We start from the raw sequence: 24423 nt of genomic DNA, 5'->3' as shown, positions 1-24423 counted from the left end.
TGACCACGCAGTCGTGAGTGAACAGGGAGTACAGGAGGGGGAAGAGCATGCAACCCTTGTTCAGGATCAGCATGGGGAGATGTTGTTGCCTACCCTCACCACCTGGAGTCGGCCAATCAGGAAGTCCAGGATCTAGTTGCAGAGGTGATGAGCTTGGAGGGCACTATGGTGTTGAAGGCTGAGCAGTGGTCTTGTCCAGATGGTATAGGGCAGTGTGCAGTTCAATGGCGATTGCATCATCCGTGGATCTGTTGGGGCGGTATGAAAATTGTAGTGGGCCTAGGCTGTCAGGAACGGTAGAGGTGACATGATCCTTAACTAGCCTCTCAAAGCACTTCATAATGACAGAAGTGGGTGTTACGGGGCAATAGTAATTTAGTTCAGTTACCTTCGCTTTCTTGGGTACAGGAACAATGGTGGACATCTTGAAGCAAGTGGGGACAACAGACTGATTAAATTATACTGAACAAAAATATAAGTGTTGGTCCCATGTTTCATGAGCCGAAATAAAGGATTTCAGAAATGTCCATACGCACAGAAAGCGCAATTCTCTCAGATTTGTTTACCTTCCTGTTAGTGAGCATTTCTCCTTTGCCAAGATAATCCATCCATCTAACAAGTGTGGCATATCAAGAAGCTGATTAAACAGCATGATCATTACACAGTTGCACATTGTGCTGGGGACATTAAAAGGCCACTATAAAATGTGAAGTTTTGTCACACAATGTCACAGATGTCTCAGGTTTTGAGGCAGCGTGCAATTGGCATGCTGACTGCAGGAATATCTACCAGAGCTGTTGCCAGAGAATGTAATGTTCATTTCTGTAAAATAAGCCGACTCCAACATAATTTTAGGGAATTTGGCAGTACGTCCAACCGGCCTCTCAACTACAGACCACGTGTAACCACCCCAGCCCAGGACCTCCAGATCCAACTTTTTCGTCAACGGGATCATCTGATACCAGCCACCCGGAGACAGCTGATGAAACTGAGGAGTATTTCTATCTGTAATAAAGCCCTTTTGTGGGGAAAAACTCATTCTGATTGGCTGGGCCTGGCTCCCCAGTGGGTGGACCTGGCTCCCAAGTGGGTGTGCCTATGCCCTCACAGGTCCACCCATGGCTGCGCCCCTGCCCAGTCATGTGAAATCCATAGATTAGGGCATAAGTTATTTAATTCAATTGACTGATTTCCTTATATGAACTGCAAAACCCTTGAAATTGTTGCATGTTGCGTTTATATCTTTGTTCAGTGTATATAAAACATTTAAATTCTACATTCTCTCTGTTGTTTTCCAGACGGACGCTGCGCTCATGTACGATGCCGTGCACGTGGTGGCCGTGGCCGTGCAGCAGTCTCAGCAGATCACTGTCAGCTCCCTACAGTGCAACAGACACAAACCCTGGCGCTTTGGGAACAGATTCATGGCCCTCATCAAAGAGGTACGTAGTATTATACATTACACACCGGCCCACTGGAAAGGCAGAGGAGGGATGGCCATGGAGAGAGAGAATGAAAGAGTGAGAGAACCTGTTTTTACTGCATTTTTACAGTATGTACGTTCATACTGCTCCGAGAACAGCAACCATCTTAATCTTAAACCTGTCTCTCTGTTTTCATATCAAGTCCCTACACAATGGGTCTAAATTATCTTAATCTGGGCTAATTATTCCTCAGTGTGCTAGATAGATTCTGGAAACTGGGGCGGTTAATCCAAACCTCCCTGTCTGTCTGTTAGGCAGTTAAAGAACAGGATTGGCCCAGGCTATATTTAGGGTCTGTAAAGCCTAGCTACCCTGTTCTGTTCTGTTTGCTCTGTGAGATATCACCAGAACACTCACACTGCTCCTGGCTGGGGGGTGGTGTGGGTGGAGGGTGGGTGGGGAGGGAGGAATGGGGGGGTGAGCTTTTGACATATTAAAGCTCTTCATCCCGAACCGCCACGCAAATAATCTCACATCTCGACACTTCTAGTGCTCTCTCTCTCTAAGCCTGTGGACCAGTACTAGGGTGGACGCCAGCCCTCATAAATGACACCGCTATTTAGCCTGATAGTCTTTATACACCACTGCACTGTCGATCCAGATTGACACACAGGGTAACATTACACTATCACTGCATGGCCACTGTATCACAGGCTAACACTGAATTATCACTGCATGGCCACTGTATCACAGGCTAACACTGAACTATCACTGCATGGCCACTGTATCACAGGCTAACACTGAACTATCACTGCATGGCCACTGTATCACAGGCTAACACTGAACTATCACTGCATGGCCACTGTATCACAGGCTAACACTGAACTATCACTGCATGGCCACTGTATCACAGGCTAACACTGAACTATCACTGCATGGCCACTGTATCACAGGCTAACACTGAACTATCACTGCATGGCCACTGTATCACAGGCTAACACTGAACTATCACTGCATGGCCACTGTATCACAAGCTAACACTGAACTATCACTGCATGGCCACTGCATCACAGGCTAACACTGAACTATCACTGCATAGCCACTGTATCACAAGCTAACACTGAACTATCACTGCATGGCCACTGTATCACAAGCTAACACTGAACTATCACTGCATGGCCACTGTATCACAGGCTAACACTGAACTATCACTGCATGGCCACTGTATCACAAGCTAACACTGAACTATCACTGCATGGCCACTGTATCACAGGCTAACACTGAACTATCACTGCATGGCCACTGTATCACAGGCTAACACTGAACTATCACTGCATGGCCACTGTATCACAGGCTAACACTGAACTATCACTGCATGGCCACTGTATCACAAGCTAACACTGAACTATCACTGCCTGGCGGGTAGGAGCATTGGGCCAGTAACCGTTAGGTTGCTGGATCGAATCCCAGAGCTGACAAGGTAAAAAATTGTCGTTCTGCCCCTGAGCAAGGCAGGTATCCCACTGTTCCCCAGGCGCCAATGATGTGGATGTCAATTAAGACAGCCCCCCGCACCTCTCTGATTCAGAGGGGTTGGGTTAAATGCGAAAGACACATTTCAGTTGAATACATTCAGTTGTGCTACTGACTAGGTATCCCCTTCCCCTACTCTATCACTGAATCACCACTGTATGACAGGCTAACATTACACTATCACTGAACCACCACTGTATGACAGGCTAACATTACACTATCACTGAACCACCACTGTATCACAGGCTAACATTACACTATCACTGAATCACCACTGTATCACAGGCTAACATTACACTATCACTGAACCACCACTGTATGACAGGCTAACATTACACTATCACTGAATCACCACTGTATCACAGGCTAACATTACACTATCGCTGAATCACCACTGTATCACAGGCTAACATTACACTATCACTGAACCACCTTTGTATGACAGGCTAACATTACACTATCACTGAATCACCACTGTATCACAGGCTAACATTACACTATCACTGAATCACCACTGTATGACAGGCTAACATTACACTATCACTGAATCACCACTGTATCACAGGCTAACATTACACTATCGCTGAACCACCACTGTATGACAGGCTAACATTAAACTATCACTGAATCACCACTGTATCACAGGCTGACATTACACTATCACTGAATCACCACTGTATCACAGGCTAACATTACACTATCACTGAATCACCACTGTATCACAGGCTAACATTACACTATCACTGAACCACCACTGTATCACAGGCTAACATTACACTATCACTGAATCACCACTGTATCACAGGCTAACATTACACTATCACTGAATCACCACTGTATCACAGGCTAACATTACACTATCACTGAATCACCACTGTATCACAGGCTAACATTACACTATCACTGAACCACCACTGTATCACAGGCTAACATTACACTATCACTGAATCATCACTGTATCACAGGCTAACATTACACTATCACTGAATCACCACTGTATCACAGGCTAACATTACACTATCACTGAATCACCACTGTATCACAGGCTAACATTACACTATCACTGAACCACCACTGTATCACAGGCTAACATTACACTATCACTGAATCATCACTGTATCACAGGCTAACATTACACTATCACTGAATCACCACTGTATCACAGGCTAACATTACACTATCACTGAATCACCACTGTATCACAGGCTAACATTACACTATCACTGAATCACCACTGTATCACAGGCTAACATTACACTATCACTGAATCACCACTGTATCACAGGCTAACATTACACTATCACTGAATCACCACTGTATCACAGGCTAACATTACACTGAACATACTACATCTATTTAAAAAGGATTTAGTAAAATGTATTTCATATGCATTTCTTTAAATGTATTTAAACCTAGATTATGACCAATTTCCACTGTTATTTTCAACAAAACCATGTCCAACCACATAGGCAGGTAATTGTAGTTATTTCTTGGAAATGAACAATCTTCTTTCATCTAGCGTTCTCTTCCCAACGTAGAGGAACAATGTGACATTTATGAGCCTGTAATAACATGACGTTAGATGAGTCATACTGCAGGTTCTTTCTGAAATAACATCCGCTTTAAGCCAGTTGCTCCTGCTTCTCTAAGAAAAGGGCACAGAATTCAACACTTGCTATGCAATGTAACACAAGAGAGTTCAGTGCTTAGGGCCACTTTTATGCTCGATTTTCAGCATTCCAAGGCAGTGCCTGAATCGTTACAGATTGGGTAATAACTCTCTCACTGTTACTAGAGCAACGATCAGAATTATGTCCAAAAAGCGTCTGTGTCCTGAAGAAAGCTGTACCGCGTTTGTATGTGTGGTATTAATAAGTAATATACAGTGTGTGTGTGTGGATGTGTGCAGCATACCTTTGTGTGTTTGTGTGGGTGTGTGTTTGTGTCTGTGTGTGTGTGCAGCATACCTTTGTGTGTTTGTGCGCCTTGCTTAAAGGTGAACTCTGATGAATAATGAATGTCTCTATTTTGCTGAGAATGAGTGTAACCTCTTGCTCTTTGGTTATGATGAATCTCTCTCTCTCTTTCCCTCCTCCATCCCTTTCTCCCTTTCTCCCTTTCTCCCATTCCCTATCTCTCTCTCTCTCTCTCTCTCTCTCTCTCTCTCTCTCTCCCTCTCTCTGTGTCTTTCTCTGTCTCTCTCTCTGTCTCTCTCTCTCCCCCCTTCCTCTCTCTCTCGCTTCCTACACCTCTCTCTTTCTCTCCTCCAGGCCCACTGGGACGGCTTGACTGGGCGGATCACTTTCAACAGAACCAACGGCTTGAGGACAGACTTTGACCTGGATGTGATTAGTCTGAAGGAGGATGGACTGGAGAAGGTACTAGGGGTGTGTGTGTGTGTGTGTGTGTGTGTGTGTGTGTGTGTGTGTGTGTGTGTGTGTGTGTGTGTGTGTGTGTGTGTGTGTGTGTGTGTGTGTGTTTGAGTGTGCATGTTTATAATACATGACCATGTGTGCACGTCTATGGAGGAGATAACTCATAAACAAAAGCTTGTCAACACAACAGAGCCAAACACCAACCTACACACACACACACCCACCTAACACACATGCTCCCCTGTGTGTGCCTCTCAGCTGCTCCTGACCTCCCCATCCCTCTCTGTGGCGTGTGTCTGCGCCTCCGTGAATAATTTACTCTCTTAATGAAAAAACCTTCAGGAGCCCTCCAGCCTCATGAAGTCTGAATTAAACAGTTGATTTACAATTACAAAGCAGCCATCTCTAAGGCCTCAGTAGTGGGCATCAGAGAGAGGAGCAGGACTGTTGTGGCTGTAGTGGGTTGGTGCTGCAGAGCAGAGTGTCTGCTGAGATGAGAAGCCCTGTAGCGGGTAAGAGAATAACACAGCCAGGATGAGAGGCCCCTGCAGGCTCGCCCCTCTCCTCCTCCTTTTCTTTCTGCTTCCACCAACCCCTCCTTACACACTCACTCACATGCACACACATACACTCAGTACTCCACCTCTTCAGCTCAAGCACACATTCCCAGAATTTTCTCCAGCACCCTTAGGACACGGCTGACAGCAGCGTGAACTCTTAACTCTTAACCTGCGGGATGTGATATAAGAGCTGATCTAGGATCAGGATCTGCCTCTAGCTCTCTGTGGAAGAGGAGTGTGTGTGTGTGTGTGTGTGTGTGTGTGTGTGTGTGTGTGTGTGTGTGTGTGTGTGTGTGTGTGTGTGTGGGTGGGTGGGCGTGGTGGGTGGGCGTGGTGGGTGGGCGTGGTGGGTGGGTGGGCGTGGTGGGTGGGTGGGTGGGTGGGTGGGCGGGTGGGTGCATGTTTGTAATAACGCACCTCACATCATATTTTCTCATAGACACACTCTCTTCCCTGAACAGTATTTCTGCGTGGAAGATATACCTGAAGTGCACTAAATGCTAATGTTTTGTCTGTGTTTTTCCCCTCAGATTGGAACATGGGACCCTCCTAGTGGCTTGAACATGACAGACCACCAGAAGGGGAAGACATCCAACGTCACAGACTCCTTAGCCAACAGATCTCTAGTTGTCTCCACCATACTGGTAAGTACCATTCCTTTTTGTCTATTCATAGAGAAACGAAATTGCTGTACTAGCTGTCAGCTGGGTGCTATAACAGCGTTATACCATGTCTATATAAGTGATTATGAATGCCCAGAACTGCTCTAAGACTTAATTGACTCCTTGGAAAAGGTGTTACTCCTTTTTAGTTTTTAGGTCATTTTCTTTGAAAAGTGCTCCACTCGAATTTCTCAGGATGGTTGTCGGCCTGTGAGCGAACTGAATGGAAGTAGCCAAAAGTACACCACTTTTAAATTACCAGTCCACCCTTCACTTCACTGCTGTGGAGAGGTCCCTTTCCAATTGGTTGAGAACAGTTTCAGGCAGGGCTAATTGGCTGATTGATAGTCCAATACGATTTCATGGTCCCTCTATTGAGGAGTTGTTTCTCTACCCAGTGATGCTAAACCCAGACATTCAGGGGAACTCTGGGGGAAGTTAAAGAGTGCCCTAGGATCTCTAATGCTTCTCTATGAGTCACACAGACCAACTCACAGCTGTAATTCCTCAGGTTTCATCCAACCGTCTTTGGCATTTTAGAAAAGCGCTATAAAAATCCTGTGTATTGTTATTATTCACTCTATAGAAGATTTATAAAAAACACTTAGTTTCAACGATAAGCGTATCACTCCCCATCCTGTGGCATCTATCTCTTGGGGTGAAGTTGTCTGTGAGTTGTAAAGAAAGTCTGCTCTGGTGCTGTAGGGATTCTGTAGGCTACACGACTACTCCATCCCTGCTATCTCCTCCGTCTGAAAGCCATACCAGAGCCCGCCACAATTGACTCATCACGACTAAACAGGAAGCTTCTAGAATCAAGAAAATTAACGCAATTTACGATCCTATTATTAAGAAGCAGAGCGTAAAAATAACAATATCAACCAAATTGCGGTTTGTCATTATTTATCCCGTGCTGCGCTTGCCTTACCTCTCCCATGCATGCTGCCGCTGTGCGCTGATTGAATTGCTGTTATTAGTTAAGACTCTACATGTCTGTAATTAGTGCATCAGGATTGAGTCATGGGGAGATCTCGGATGGCTTTGAGGGAGGAGAAAAGAGTAGAGAGGGCTGACAATAATTGGGTTTGTTACATTTGATTGATGCACACTTTTATCCAACTTCTCTTAATTTTCTTCATGACACACTGAAGGATTACAAGGCCCTCTTTAAAAGGTGGAGCTGTAATTAGTTTTCAATGCCTCAGAGATGTGAACTAATCAAAAGAGTTTTGGCCATTTTGTCAAGACCTCATACTGGTAATAGACTAGTGGTTAAATTCACAGTACATCTACAATGCCTTGCAAAAGTATTCATCCCCCTTGGCGTTTTTCCTATTTTGTTGCATTACAACCTATAATTTAAATAGATTTTTATTTGGATTTCATGTAATGGACATACACAAAATAGTCCAAATTGGTGAAGTGAAATTAAAAAAACAATTTGTTTCAAAAAATGACAAAAAAATTATAAACAGAAAGGTGGTGCGTGCATATGTATTGAACCCCTTTTCTATGAAGCCCCTAAATAAGATCTGGTGCAACCAATTACCTTCAGAAGTCAGATAATTAGTTAAATAAAGTCCACCTGTGTGCAATCTAGGTGTCGCATCATCTGTCACTTGATCTCAGTATATATACACCTGTTCTGAAAGGCCCCAGAGTCTGCAATACCACTAAGCAAGGGATCACCACCAAGCAAACGGCACCATAAAGACCAAGGAGTTCTCCAAACAGGTCAGGGACAACATTGTGGAGAAGTACAGATCAGGGTTGGGTTATAAAAAATATCCGAAACTTTGACATCCCACGGACCACCATTAAATCCATTAATAAAAAATGGAAAGAATATGGCACCACAACAAACCTGCCAAGAGAGTGCCGTCCACCAAAACTCATGGACCAGGCAAGGAGGGCATTTATCAGCGAGGCAACAAAGAGACCAAAGATAAACCTGGAGCTGCAAAGCCTCACAGCGGAGATTTGAGTATCTGTCCAGAGGACCACTTTAAGCCGTACACTCCACAGAGCTGGGCTTTATAGAAGAGTGACCAGATAAAAGCCATTGCTTAAAGAAAAAAAACAAGCAAACACGTTTGATGTTCGCTAAAAGGCATGTGGGAGACTCCCCAAACATATGGGAGAAGGTACTCTGGTCAGATGAGACTAAAATTGAGCTTTTTGGCCATCAAGGAAAATTCCATGTCTGGCGCAAACCCAAGACCTCTCATCACACCAAGAACATAATGGTTTTCATCGGCAGGGACTGGGAAACTGGTCAGAATTTAAGGAATGATGGATGGTGCTAAATACAGGGAAATTCTTGAGGGAAACCGGTTTCAGTCTTCCAGAGATTTGAGACTGGGACGGAGGTTCACCTTCCAGCAGGAACATGATGCTAAAGATACTGCTAAAGCAACACTCAAGTGGTTAAAGGGGAAACATTTAAATGTCTTGGAATGGCCTAGTCAAAGCCCAGACCTCAATCCAATTGGGAATCTGTGGTATGACTTAAAGATTGCTGTACACCAGCAGAAACCATCCAACTTGAAGGAGCTGGAGCAGTTTTGCCTTGAAGAATGGGCAAAAATCCCGGTGAATTGATATGGTAAGCTAATAGAGATATAGTCCAAGAGACGTGCAGCTGTAATTGCTGCAAAAGGTGGCTCTGCAAAGTATTGACTTTGTGGGGGTGAATAGTTATGCAGCTCAAGTTTTCTGTTTTTTGTCTTATTTCTTGTTTGTTTCACAATTACAAATATTTTGCATCTTCAAAGTGGTAGGCATGTTGTGTAAATCAAATGATACAAATCCCCAAAAACACATTTTAATTCCAGGTTGTAAGGCAACAAAATTGGAAAAAATGCCAATGGGGTGAATACTTTCGCAAGCACTGTAAGACCTCATACTGGTAGTTAAAATCACAGTACTTCAAAGACCTCATACTGGTATTATAATGGTGGTTAAAGTCACAGTATGTGGTAGTTGAAGAAGTCGTAGTATTTCATAAATGGTTTACTGAATCAGATGACTTTTTAGCATTATCAAAACCTGTGGTTTCAATTGAAGAGGGCAGTCCATGAGCGCAGACAAAGGATATCAAGGATCTGGAAGGATTCTGTATGAAGGAATGGTCCAAGATCCCTCCCAATGTGTTCTCCAACTCTTTTTTTGAGAAAAAAATATTACTTAGTTGCTTTCTCTGAGCAATTGTATTAGTATAAAATAATATAATTGTCATTTTTTTGCATACAATATAGCTCAGTATTTGAATTATTTATTTTATACAGTCATTATTGCTTACCTTTACCAGGGGTGTCAATTATTTCAGACCCCACTGTATACAACACTATGGAATCATCCTCACCTGGGGCACCAATCATAGTAGTGGACATAAACAGATCCCACCTGCTTTTGGCTACACTAGAGAATCCTCCTCACCCGGGGCACCAATTGTAGTAGTCCTATAGCCCCGTTTCCCCTGTGTGTGTGGGGGGGGAGGCTTTTAGTATGCCAGACATGAGGAACAATTAATTGAAACCGAATTTGATATGGGGGAGGAGGGAGGGAGTAGAGAGAGAGAGAGAGAGAGAGAGAGGCCATAATATGACATTTGAAGTGTCCCTATTCCTTTGGAATGTTTACTGTACATTTTTATTGTTTATTTCACTTTTGTTTATTATCTAGTTCACTTCCTTTGGCAATTTAAACATGTTTCCCATGCCAATAAAGCCCTTTGAATTGAATTCAGAGAGAGAGAGAGAGAGAGAGAGGGAGAGAGAGAAAGAGAGAGAGAGAGAAACTATGAAATTTAGACTTAATATGAATATGTTATGTGCTCAGGTCTAGATCTCTGCTTCTAACCTTTGTGTTATCAGTATTCAATGCCTTTTGATGGACTGTGAGAGAATGCAAACACACACACACACTCATACAAGCAATGCAAACAAGCTGTAGATAGCCTCACAGTATAATAATGATCATGAATGAGACAGATGTGAAAAACTCATTAATTACCTCACACTGACAAATAACTACTGTAAAGGTTCATTAAGCTAAATTATGATATAATCAACCATAAGTAGCTAGTGCAACACTATATCCTGTTGATTACCTGTTCTACCCATCATCTGTCAAACATGTCTCTCTGGCTCTGCACACCTGCATTGGCTGGGGGATCAGCTATATATGCATTATATTATAAACCCTTTTCCCCGTTCAGCGGAATCTGATTTTACACAACGCTCCAAGGGTAAGGAGTTGTTACTAAGGTAACAGGTAATGGGAATCTAAATAAAGGAATTGACAAATCAACCTTTCAAGCTTATTTACTTTCTTTCTTTGTCTTTTTATACACTTCATAGCTCCTCTTTTGGTTTCTTTAGTCAAAGCACAGACACTCAAGTCGCTGAATTTCTTCACTAACCAACTTTGAAATCAAACCTGTTTCAAATATATACTAGATGACCAAAATTATGTGGACACTCATTCCAAAATCATGGGCATTAATATGGAGTTGGTCCCCCCTTTGTTGCTATAACAGCCTCCACTCTTCTGGGGAGGTTTTCCACTAGATGTTAGAACATTGCTGCAGGACTTACTTCCATTCAGCCACAAGAGCATTAGTGAGGTCGGGCGCTGATGTTGGGCGATTAGGCCTGGCTCGCAGTCGGCGTTCCAATTCATCCCAAAGGTGTTCAATGGGGATGAGGTCAGGCTCTGTGCAGTCTAGTCAAGTTCTTCCACACCGATCTCAACAAACCTTTTCTGTATAGACCTCGCTTTGTGCAAAGGGACATTGTCATGCTGAAGTAGGAAAGGTGCTTTCCCCAAACTGTTGAATCATCCAGAATGTCATGGGTTCACAGAATAAACCAGAATGTCATGAGTCCCCCGATCCTCAAAAAGTTCTATAGCTGCACCATCAAGCGCATCCTGACCGGTTGCATCACCACCTGGTATGGTAACTGCTCGGCATCTGACCGTAAGGCGCTACAGAGGGTACTACGGCCCTGTACTTCACTGGGGCCAAGCTTCCTGCCATCCAGGACTCCAAGACTCCAGTCACCCAAGTCATAGAATGTTTTCTCTGCTACCGGTACCGGTACCGGAGCGCCAAGTCTAGAACTAAAAGCTCCGTAACAGCTTCTACCCCCAAGCCACAAGACTGCTGAACAATTAATCAAATGGCCACCAAAGGATTTACATTGACCCCCCCTTACCTCGACCAACCTGTACCCCTGCACATTGACTCGGAACCGGTACCCCCTGTATATAGCCTCGTTATTCTTTTTTTATTGTTACTTTTTATTATTCTTTACTTTAGTTTATTTGGTAAATAAACTAAATATTGAACTGCACTGTTGGTTAAGGGCTTGTAAGTAAGCATTTCACGGTAAGGTCTAAACATGTTGTATTCGGCACATGTAACAAGTTTGATTTGATTTGATTGTATGCTGTAGCGTTAAGATTTCCCTTCAACTGGAACTAAGGGGTCTAGCCCAAACCATGAAAAACAGCCCCAGACCATTATTCCTCCTCCACCAAACCTTACAGTTGGCACTATGCATTTGGGCAGGTACCATTCTCCAGGCATCTGTTAAACCCAGATTCGTCCGTCGGACTACCAGATGGTGAAATGTGGTTCATCACTCCAGAGAATGCCTTTCCACTTCTCCAGAGTCCAATGGTGGTGAGCTTAACACCACTCCAGCCGATGCTTGGCATTGCGCATGGTGATGTTAGGCTTGTGTGCGGTTGCTCGGCAATGGAAACCCATTTCTTGAAGCTACCGACAAACGGTTCTTGTGCTGATGTTCCTTCCAGGGGCAGTTTGGAACTCGGTAGTGAGTGTTGCAACCAAGGACAGACAATTTTTACGCGCTACATGCTTCAGCACTTGGCGGTCCCGTTCTGTGAGCTTGTGTGGCCTACCACTTCTCGGCTGAGCCGTTGTTGCTCCTAGACATTTCCACTTCACAATAACAGCACTTACAGATGACCATGGCTGCTCTAGCAGGGCAGGAATTAGACAAACTGTCTTGTTGGAAAGGTGACATCCTGTGACGGTGCCACATTGAAAGTCACTGAGCTCTTCGGTAAAGCCATTCTACTGTGAATGTTTGACTATGGAGATTGCATGGCGGTGTGCTCAATTTTAAACACCTGTCAGCAAGGGTGTTGCTGAAATAGCCAAATCCATTAATTTGAAGGGGTGTCCACATACTTTTGTATATATAGTGTATATTTCATAAATAGGGTTTCTGTAGTATTAGTTGATTACTTTAAAACTGTTCATCATCATTTCTAGTTTGACCATTGCTAACTATAAGAGTTTAACTTTGATTAGGCAGCAGTCCTATGTGTTCCATGACTTTGATTAGGCAGTAGTCCTATGTGTTCCATAACTTTGATTAGGCAGCAGTCCTATGTGTTCCATAACTTTGATTAGGCAGTAGTCCTATGTGTTCCATAACTTTGATTAGGCAGTAGTCCTATGTGTTCCATAACTTTGATTAGGCAGTAGTCCTATGTGTTCCGTAACTTTGATTAGGCAGTAGTCCTATGTGTTCCATAACTTTGATTAGGCAGCAGTCCTATGTGTTCCATAACTTTGATTAGGCAGTAGTCCTATGTGTTCCATAACTTTGATTAGGCAGTAGTCCTATGTGTTCCATAACTTTGATTAGGCAGTAGTCCTATGTGTTCCGTAACTTTGATTAGGCAGTAGTCCTATGTGTTCCATAACTTTGATTAGGCAGTAGTCCTATGTGTTCCATGACTTTAATTAGGCAGTAGTCCTATGTGTTCCATGACTTCGATTAGGCAGTAGTCCTATGTGTTCCATAACTTTGATTAGGCAGTAGTTCTATGTGTTCCATGATTCCACATCACACGTGTGACATTTTGCCACTGATAAGGTTGCACTGTGCACTTTTTCACTTTAGAAATGGTGCAGCTGATGTGAAAAGGCTTCTTCTCTGACACATTACATACATACAACACGAAGAATCACACCCTGGAACCAATCGTAGTGGTGCTCGCCAACAGATCACCTCTCCTATAGCCTTGTTTCCCCTGTGGGATGGGCTCATCTCTGCCAATAGGTATTTAGTATGCCAGACATAAAGAACATTTAATTGAAACAGAATTTGATGTGAGACTTTTATTTACTACGGTTGCGTGATCTATGAGTCACCGATCGGGTTGAATTAAAAGGTACAAATCCACACACGCTCTGTCGGGCTCCCCGAGGATCAAAATCAAAATCAAATCAAATCAAATTTATTTATATAGCCCTTCGTACATCAGCTGAAATCTCAAAGTGCTGTACAGAAACCCAGCCTAAAACCCCAAACAGCAAGCAATGCATGTGAAAGAAGCACGGTGGCTGGGAAAAACTCCCTAGGAAAAACTCCTGAGAAAGGCCAAAAACCTAGGAAGAAACCTAGAGAGGAACCAGGCTATGAGGGGTGGCCAGTCCTCTTCTGGCTGTGCCGGGTGGATATTATAACAGAACATAGTCAAGATGTTAAAATGTTCGTAAATGACCAGCATGGTCAAATAATAATAATCATAGTAATTGTCGAGGGTGCAACAAGCACGTCCGGTGAACAGGTCAGGGTTCCGTAGCCGCAGGCAGAACAGTTGAAACTGGAGCAGCAGCATGGCCAGGTGGACTGGGGACAGCAAGGAGTCATCATGCCAGGTAGTCCTAGGGCTCAGGTCCTCCGAGAGAAAGAAAGAAAGAAAGAAAGAAAGAGAGAATTAGAGAGAGCATATTTACATTCACACAGGACACCGGATAAGACAAGAGAATACTCCAGATGTAACAGACTGACCCTAGCCCCCCGACACATAAACTACTGCAGCATAAATACTGGAGGCTGAGACAGGAGGGATCAGAAGACACTGTGGCCCCATCCGATGATACCCCCGGACAGGGCCAAACAGGCAGGATATAACCCCACCCACTTTGCCAAAGCACAGCCCCCCACACCACTAGAGGGATATCTACAACCACCAACTTACCGTCCGAAGACAAGGCCGAGTATAGCCCACAAAGATGTCCGCCACGGCACAACCCAAGGGGGGGGCGCCAACCCAGACAGGAAGACCACGTCAGTGGCTCAACCTACTCAAGTGACGCACCCCTCCCATGGACGGCATGGAAGAACACCAGTAAGTCAGTGACTCAGCCCCTGTAAAAGGGTTAGAGGCAGAGAATCCCAGTGGGAAGAGGGGAACCGACAAGGCAGAGACAGCAAGGGCGGTTCGTTGCTCCAGCCTTTCCGTTCACCTTCACACTCCTGGGCCAGACTATACTTAATCATAGGACCTACTGAAGAGATAAGTCTTCAGTAAAGACTTAAAGGTTGAGACTGAGTCTGCGTCTCTCACATGGGTAGGCAGACCATTCCATAAAAATGGAGCTCTATAGGAGAAAGCCCTACCTCCAGCCGTTTGCTTAGAAATTCTAGGGACAATTAGGAGGCCTGCGTCTTGTGACCGTAGCGTACGTGTAGGTATGTACGGCAGGACCAAATCGGAAAGATAGGTAGGAGCAAGCCCATGTAATGCTTTGTAGGTTAGCAGTAAAACCTTGAAATCAGCCCTTGCCTTAACAGGAAGCCAGTGTAGGGAAGCTAGCACTGGAGTAATATGATCAAATTTTTTGGTTCTAGTCAGGATTCTAGCAGCCGTATTTAGCACTAACTGAAGTTTGTTTAGTGCTTTATCCGGGTAGCCGGAAAGTAGAGCATTGCAGTAGTCGAGCCTAGAAGTAACAAAAGCATGGATTAATTTTTCTGCGTCATTTTTGGACAGAAAGTTTCTGATTTTTGCAATGTTACGTAGATGGAAAAAAGCTGTCCTTGAAGCAGTCTTGATATGTTCTTCAAAAGAGAGATCAGGGTCCAGAGTAACGCCGAGGTCCTTCACAGTTTTATTTGAGACGACTGTACAACCATCCAGATTAATTGTCAGATTCAACAGAAGATCTCTTTGTTTCTTGGGACCTAGGACAAGCATCTCTGTTTTGTCCGAGTTTAAAAGTAGAAAATTTGCAGCCATCCACTTCCTTATGTCTGAAACACAGGCTTCTAGCGAGAGCAATTTTGGGGCTTCACCATGTTTCATTGAAATGTACAGCTGTGTGTCGTCCGCATAGCAGTGAAATTTAACATTATGTTTTCGAATGACATCCCCAAGAGGTAAAATATATAGTGAAAACAATAGTGGTCCTAGAACGGAACCTTGAGGAACACCGAAATTTACAATTGATTTGTCAGAGGACGAACCATTCACAGAGACAAACTGATATCTTTCCGACAGATAAGATCTAAACCAGGCCAGAACTTGTCCATGTAGACCAATTTGGGTTTCCAATCTCTCCAAAAGAATGTGGTGATCGATGGTATCAAAAGCGGCACTAAGATCTAGGAGCATGAGGACAGATGCAGAGCCCGGTCTGACGTCATTAAAAGGTCATTTACCACCTTCACAAGTGCAGTCTCAGTGCTATGATGGGGTCTAAAACCAGACTGAAGCGTTTCGTATACATTGTTTGTCTTCAGGAAGGCAGTGAGTTGCTGCGCAACAACTTTTTCTAAAATTTTTGAGAGGAATGGAAGATTCGATATAGGCCGATAGTTTTTTATAATTTCTGGGTCAAGATTCGGCTTTTTCAAGAGAGGCTTTATTACTGCCACTTTTAGTGAGCTTGGTACACATCCGGTGGATAGAGAGCCGTTTATTATGTTCAACATAGGAGGGCCAAGCACAGGAAGCAGCTCTTTCAGTAGTTTAGTTGGAATAGGGTCCAGTATGCAGCTTGAGGGTTTGGAGGCCATGATTATTTTCATCATTGTGTCAAGAGATATAGTACTAAAACACTTTAGTATCTCCCTTGAGCCAAGGTCCTGGCAGAGTTGTGCAGACTCTGGACAATGAAGCCCTGGAGGAATACCCAGATTTAAAGAGGAGTCCGTAATTTGCTTTCTAATGATCATGATCTTTTCCTCAAAAAAGTTCATAAATTTATTACTGCTGAAGTGAAAGCCATCCTCCATTTGCGAATGCTGCTTTTTAGTTAGCTTTGCGACAGTGTCAAAAAGAAATTTCGGATTGTTCTTATTTTCCTCAATTAAGTTGGAAAAATAGGATGATCGTGCAGCAGTGAGGGCTCTTCGATACTGCACGGTACTGTCTTTCCAAGCTAGTCGGAAGACTTCCAGTTTAGTGTGGCGCCATTTCCGTTCCAATTTTCTGGAAGCTTGCTTCAGAGCTCGTGTATTTTCTGTATACCAGGGAGCTAGTTTCTTATGACAGATGTTTTTAATTTTTAGGGGTGCAACTGCATCTAGGGTATTGCGCAAGGTTGAATTGAGTTCCTCGGTTAGGTGGTTAACTGATTCTTGTCCTCTGACGTCCTTGGGTAGGCAGAGGGAGTCTGGAAGGGCATCAAGGAATCTTTGGGTTGTCTGAGAATTTATAGCACGACTTTTAATCTTCCTTGGTTGGGGTCTGAGCAGATTATTTGTTGCAATTGTAAACGCAATAAAATGGATCAAAGGAGTCACAAATGAGGAGAGAAAGAGAGAGAGAGAAAGAGAGAGAGAGACAGAGAGAGAGAGAGAGACAGAGAGAGAGAGCGAGAGAGAGTGAGTCAATCAGCTTTGTTTGCATTATATAATAAACCCTTTTCCCCATATAGCGCAATCAGATTTTTCCGATTTTTTTCACAGTGCTTCAAGTGCCCAATTATAAGGAGTTGTTACTAAGGTAACAGGTAAAGGGGATCTAAATAAATTAATAGACTAGTCAACCTTTCAAGCTTATTATCTACTTTCTATGCTGTCTCTTCATATACTATTCATGGCTATTCAAGGTACAGACATTCAAGCAACTCTTTATCTTCACTAATTGACTTTGAAATCATAATTATTTCAAATACATTTCATACACATCATATATAATCTAGTATTAATTGGGTATTTTGCAATTGTTCATCATTATTTCTAGTTTGACCATTTCAGATTCTTAGAGTTAAACTTTAAGCGTGAGCCTATGGGAAGTCTTCCATGACTCCACATGACACGTAGAGAGCACTGAGTGGGTTCTCTTTGTTCTTTGCTCTAGGCGGTAGCCTCGTAGCATACTGGCCCAATCATTATAAAACTAAAATAAATGCTCAAATGAGCCAGTATCATTGGGACACATTATTTTCATTGGGACACATAATCTATTTTAGAAGAATCAAGGTGATTTTGCATTCAAGGGTGAGTGACTCTCCAGATCAGCAGCATAAATACAGAAGTACTTTAATGAGGTTTGCTATACAGAGATAGCTAGCTAGTCTGTTTAGATTTTCTTTCCTCCCTCACTGTTTTAAATGAAAGATGCTTCTAGGTCTCCATCTGCGGGGGATCACAACACGAGACAGGATCAGGAGGTGGCATGTAAGACCCTGTAGCGTGTAGCTAGCGTGTAACGTTGTCAGACACTTCCTGTGGCTCTGACCTCAGCCCTCCCCCCCACACACACACACACAAAGCGTGTCTGCACAAACACATGCGCACGCAGGCACGCATACACGGATACTGTGTTTATACGATTAATTGGGATTAAAACGCTGTTATCCACTCATAATTCAATTTCCAGGGAAGAACATTTCCGCAGAATGTATTCAGGACCACATTGAAAATAATATAATCATGGTGAAAAATCTGTGTTGTCCTATGGACAGACAGGCAGACTAATAAAACAGTGTTAGGTGTTAATTGGCCCACTGCCTGTTTATGATAATTACACTCTTTCACAGTTGACAGAAGGTGAGAGGTTATACGCTGCTAACGGGCTGACAATAGCTACATTGTGCTCATTGTGCTAGATAACATATATTCCAATGACAAACATGGAAGCACTGAGAAAAAGGCCTATTCAGAGAGAGGAGATTACAGTTTATGTCTAACAGTGGGAGGGGGGCTAAAGGCCTGTCCACGTCCATTACAAACAAACCTTATTAGCATGCTGGAGCATTCATGTATGTTACAATTGATGTCCTCATGGGTGAATGTTTTACATTGGTAATTATTGTTGACTACTCGTTAGCCCCTATCTTTGTTGTATGAGAAGTTGTGGTTCTGCCTTCTTAACCGTTTACTGCAGTCGGCTAAATCAGGGTCATACAGAGTGATTGTTGGTAGTCTTAAACAAACCTACTTTGAAACAAAAGTATCCACCTCACACACATGGTTATGGGCTTAAAAAATAAGACACCTGTACCATGTCAGATATAGAGTTGAAATGTATAATTGTTTATGTTAGCATCCCAATATTACACTTTAAATACATCACTGAAGACTGAAATATAACAAAATCGTTTGACATAGAAACACCAGATTTTCGGCTGTTAAAAAAATATACATATACACCTAAATTATAGGCCAGTTTTATTTCTTCCTTAATCAGGACAACAGTTTTCAGCTGTGCTAACATAATTGCAAAAGGGTTTTCTAATGATCAATTAGCCTTTTAAAATTATAAACTTGGATTAGCTAACACAACGTGCCATTGGAACACAGGAGTGATGGTTGCTGATAATGGGCCTCTGTACGCCTACGTAGATATTCCCTAAAAAAATCTGCCGTTTCCAGCTACAATAGTCATTTACAACATTAACAATCTCTACACTGTATTTCTGATCAATTTGATGTTATTTTAATGGACCAAAAATTTGCTTTTCTTTCAAAAACAAGGACATTTCTAAGTGACCCCAAACTTTTGAACGGTAGTGTATATAAATAATAACATTCCACCCATGAGGCCACTAGTCATTTGACTGCATGAAAGAGCTACAGCAGGGTATTTGATTAAAACCTAAAATGTTCAATTCTCTGTTAGGTTTATAGTAGCTATACAGAAGCTTTTCGGTCGCCTTTGTCAGTGTCTTCTCTCTCTTTGTCTCTTTGTCTCTTTGTCTCTTTGTCTCTCTCTGTCGCTCTCTCTCCCTCGCTCTCTTTCTCTTTCTTTCTCTCTCTCTCCACCTGCTCTTATGTCTAGATGTTCTTAATTGGTTTACTAAATCTTTCCCCCTTTCAAATACTGTACATCAAATACTTTCTGAGAACACTGCACAGAGGCCATGTCTGCTTCAAAGTCAAACTTCAGGTGGCTTTGCCAGACCACCCATCATGCATTGCACCTTTATGCCCTTAAATGCCCTCCTCTTTTTAGCTGGCTCAACACCACTCCTCTGACTAGGTTATAAACAGAGAGAGGAGGAGAGAGGAGAGCTGCTGATAAGGTCTATAGATAGATGGAGAGGGTGGAATGTTTAAAAGGACTAATACAGGAGACAAGAGAAAGAGAAAGCTAGTGAGGAAGACAGAGAAAGAGGGGGAGAAAGAGGGGGAGAAAGAGAAAGAGGGGGAGAAAGAGAGAGAAAGAGACAACTCTTTGAGTTGGATAGCATATCATTAGGCTAGTCGGCTATATTATTGATCCCTTTCAATTTCCTGACAGAAGATTGTTGGAGTGGTCAGAGAATAATCTCACCAAACCAAAGCAATCAGTTATATCACTCGGTATGTACAGTGCATTCAGAGAGTATTAAGACCCGTTGACTTTTTCCACATTCTGTTACGTTACAACCTTATTCTAAAATGTATTCAATTGTTTATTTTTTATCATCAATCTACAAAAATACCCCATAATGACAAAGCAAAAACAGTAAAAAATAAAATAAAATCCTAAAATAAGGAATAAACTGAAATATGACATACTCAGTACTTTGTTGAAGAACCTTTGGCAGCGATTACAGCCTTTAGACTGTATGATGCTACAAGCTTGGCACACCTGTATTTGGGGAGGTTCTCCCATTCTTCTCTGCAGATCCTCACAAGCTCTGTCAGGTTGTATGGGGAGCGTCGCTGCACAGCTATTTTCAGATCTCTCTAGATATGTTCAATCGGGTTCAAGTCCAGGCTCTGGCTGGGTCACTCAAGGACATTCAGAGACTTGTCCCAAAGCCACTCCTGTGTTGTTTTGGCTGTGTGCTTACCGTCATTGTCTTGTTGGAAAGTGAACCTTCGCCCCAGTCTGGAGCAGGTTTTCAGCAAGGATCTCTCTGTACTTTGCTCCATTCATCTTTCTCTCGATCCTGACTAGTCTCCCAGTCCCTGTGTAACAGTTTAGCTTCCGTCCCTCTCCTCGCCCCAACCTGGGCTTGAACCAGGGACCCTCTGCACACATCAACAACTGACACCCACGAAGCACCACCGCTAACTAACTAGCCATTTCACATCGGTTACACTCACCCCCCTTTTGACCTCCTCCTTTTCCGCAGCAACCAGTGATCCGGGTCACGGCACCAATGTAACAATATAGCTTCCGTCCCTCTCCTCGCCCCAACCTGGGCTTGAACCAGGGACCCTCTGCACACATCAACAACTGACACCCACGAAGTATCGTTACCCATCGTTCCACAAAAGCCGCGGCCCTTGCCGAGCAAGGAGAACAACTACTTCAGGTCTCAGAGCGAGTGACATCACCCGATTGAAACGCTATTAGCGCGAACCACCACTAACTAACTAGCCATTTCACATCGGTTACACCTGCCGCTGAAAAACATCCCCACAGCATGATGCTGCCACCACCATGCTTCACCGTAGGGATGGTGCCAGGTTTCCTTCAGACGTGACGCTTGGCATTCAGGCCAAAGAGTTCAATCTTGGTTTCATCAGACCAGTCTCATATCTCATGGTCTGAGAGTTCTTTAGGTGCCTTTTGGGAAACTCCAAGTGGACTGTCATGAGCCTTTTACTGAAGAGTTGCTTCTGTCTGGCTACTCTACCACAAAGGCCTGATTGGTGGAGTGCTGCAGAGATGGTTGTCCTTCTGGAAGGTTCTCCTATTTCCACAGAGGAGCTCTGGAGCTCTGTCCCAGTGACCATCGGGTTCTTAGTCACCTCCCTGACCAAGGTCCTTCTCCCCCGATTGCTCAGTTTGGCCGGGCTGCCAGCTCTAGGAAGATTCTTGGTGGCTCCAAACTTCTTCCATTTAAGAATGGAGGCCAATGTGTTATTGGGGACCTTCAATGCTGCAGGAATTTTTTGGTACCCTGCCCCAGATCTGTGCCTCGACACAATCCTATCTCGGAGCTGCCTTCGACCTCATGGCTTGGTTTTTGCTCTGAAATGCGCTGTCAACTTTGGGAGCTTATATAGACAGGTGTGTGCCATTCCAAATCATGTCCAATTAATTGAATTTAACACAGGTGGACTCTAATCAAGTTGTAGAAACATCTCAAGGATGATCAATGGAAACAGGATGCACCTGAGTCTCATAGCAAAGAGTCTGAGTACTTATGTAAATGAGGTATTTTTTTTTTTTAAATGTTTTATACATTTGCAAAAATGTCTAAAAATCTGTTTTTCGCTTTGTCATTATGGGGTACTGTGTAGATTGATGAGGGGGAAAAAACAATGTAATCCATTTTAGAATAAGGCTGTAACGTAACAAAATGTGGAAAAAGTCAAGGCGTCTGAATACTTTCCGAATGCACCGTAAATTATCTTTTGCTACTGTTTTGCACACTGTGTGCTCTGTCTATTGTATGGTGGATAGCCTCAGTGTGTAACCTTTCACCTCACAGCCTCAGACTGAAGAGATTTTTCAAGGTCTAAGACTTTCAGATATTACTCTAAAACACCCTTCAGGAATGGAAACCTGGATGACAAATTCATTATTGGGAGAAAGACAATAGACATGCAGCTTGACCCACTAAAGAATCCAATATTGGACGATGTCAGTAATTCATTAGTTCTAATGTCGGTCTCTCTCTCTTTGTGTTTAGATGAGTCAGTGTGAAAGGAAAGCGTATGTGTGGGTTTGAAAAACAGACCGCCATGCACAGTCATTCACTCTCAGTCTGTATAGTACCACGGCTCCGTTTCCATGGTGATGCACACATACTTTAACAGGGCTTCCAGATTCTAACGCTTGGTGGGTTATTTGACAGAGATCTTGTGGAATAGAAGACACTTGTGACCTGCTGTGTGTGTGTGTGTGTGTGTGTGTGTGTGTGTGTGTGTGTGTGTGTGTGCGCGCACATGCTTGTGTTTGTGTATTCTCATCATCACACAAGTCCCTCTCGAATTGAGCCATAATGTGGGCAGTACTTTTTTTAACCATTCTTTCATCAAGATTTCATCATTAAACGGAGCCTTGTATAGCACCCTACAGTAGGTGTGCTCAGGCACTGTCAGATACTATATGTAACAGCTAGATTGTCTGTGACTGTCTAAAAGCACAACATTGTCAATCAATGGCAGTGGCTGATATGAATTCTGAATATGTAGAGGCTGTTATAGACTGAGAATGAGAAGTGTTTGGGGGCGAAGGGCGATATAACACTGTTTTACAGTTTCTTTACCAATAGCAGTGGTGTAAAGTACTTAAGTAAAAATACTTTAAAGTACTACTTAAGTAGGTTTTTTTGGTGTCTGTACTTTACTATTTATATTCTTGACAAGTTTTACTTTTACTTCACTATATTCCTAAAGAAAATAATGTACTTTTTAATCCATACATTTTCCATGTCATCCAAAAGCACTCGTTACATTTTGAATGCTTAGCAGGATAGGAAAATTACCCAATTCATGCACTTATCAAGAGAACATCTCTGGGGATCCCTACTGCCTCTGATTTGGTTGACTCATTAAACACAAAAGCTTAGTTTGTTAACGATGTCTGCATGTTGTAGTGTGCCCTTGGCTATCCGTAAATAATACCAAAAACTGAAAATTGTGCTGTATGGTTTGCAAAATATAAGACATTTTAAATTATTTATACTTTTACTTCTACTTTTGATACTTAAGTATATTTTTGCAGTTACATTTACTTTTGATACTTAAATATATTTAAAACCAAATGCTTTTAGACTTTTAATCAAGTAGTAATTTACTGGGTGACTTTCACTTTTACTTGAGTCATTTTCTAGTAAGGTATTTTTACTTTTACTTTTTTAAGTATGACAATTGGATACTTTTTCCACCACTGACCAATATATGCTACTATATGTGTTAGCACATTCTTGTCCTCATAAAATCACTGAGCCAGTAAAATGTGTGAAAGCTGGTTAAGATCCGACATGATTTTGTTTGTACCGTGGCATGCCACAATTATATGGTAAACAACACCTGTTTGATAATATATTCTCTGCCTGATTTTACTGAGAGAGATGGGGTAGAGGGGAGAGAGGGATGGAAAGAGAGCATGGGAGATGAGAGAGAGATATAGCGGAGAAAGCAAGAGAGAGGGTGAGTGGGGTAGAGAAAAGAGAGAGAGAGTGAGAGGCAGCGAACGAGATACAGAGGGGGAGAGAGGGAAGAGGATGAGGGGATCCAGAGAGTGGAAGAGGACATTAGTAATCTCCCCAGCTGTTAGTACTAACAAAGAGGATGTGCTGGCTGCTGTTCTTTTGTGTCAGTTTATCAGCATCTCTGATCTTATTTACAAAGCATCTGGTGGCCTGAGAGCCGGGGACAGGGACGGGGACAGGGACAGGCCCCCAGCCAGCACGTTCAGCCTTAGAGGAGAGGAGGGGAGGACCGAGTCAGAGATATGGAGGATTATCTCTTATTATGGTCATGCTTCCATCCCTCCATGTACCTTGTACCACATTTCTGAGACTGCATCCCAATACTCCACAGACACACACTCTCACACACAACCACACACACACTCTCACACACACACACACACACACACACACACACACACACACACACACACACACACACACACACACACACACACACACACATACACACACACACACACACACTCTCACACACAACCACACACACAC

General features: G+C 43.1%; 1 protein-coding gene across 1 annotated transcript in view; it reads left to right on the top strand.

Annotated features, from left to right (window-relative positions):
- Nucleotides 1–24423, top strand: part of LOC115176636 (glutamate receptor ionotropic, kainate 2) — a 190598-nt gene that overhangs the window by 153010 nt on the left and 13165 nt on the right. The window contains exons 8-10 of the mRNA XM_029736756.1: nucleotides 1299–1442; nucleotides 5228–5335; nucleotides 6423–6536. Coding sequence (XP_029592616.1) covers nucleotides 1299–1442; nucleotides 5228–5335; nucleotides 6423–6536 — 366 coding nt within the window. The remainder of the gene's footprint in view (nucleotides 1–1298; nucleotides 1443–5227; nucleotides 5336–6422; nucleotides 6537–24423) is intronic.

This window comes from Salmo trutta, chromosome 37 (assembly GCF_901001165.1).
Source record: "Salmo trutta chromosome 37, fSalTru1.1, whole genome shotgun sequence".
In the NCBI taxonomy this organism is placed as follows: domain Eukaryota; kingdom Metazoa; phylum Chordata; class Actinopteri; order Salmoniformes; family Salmonidae; genus Salmo; species Salmo trutta.
Note: the sequence above shows the minus strand (reverse complement) of the source record. Positions and strands in the feature narration are given on the sequence as shown.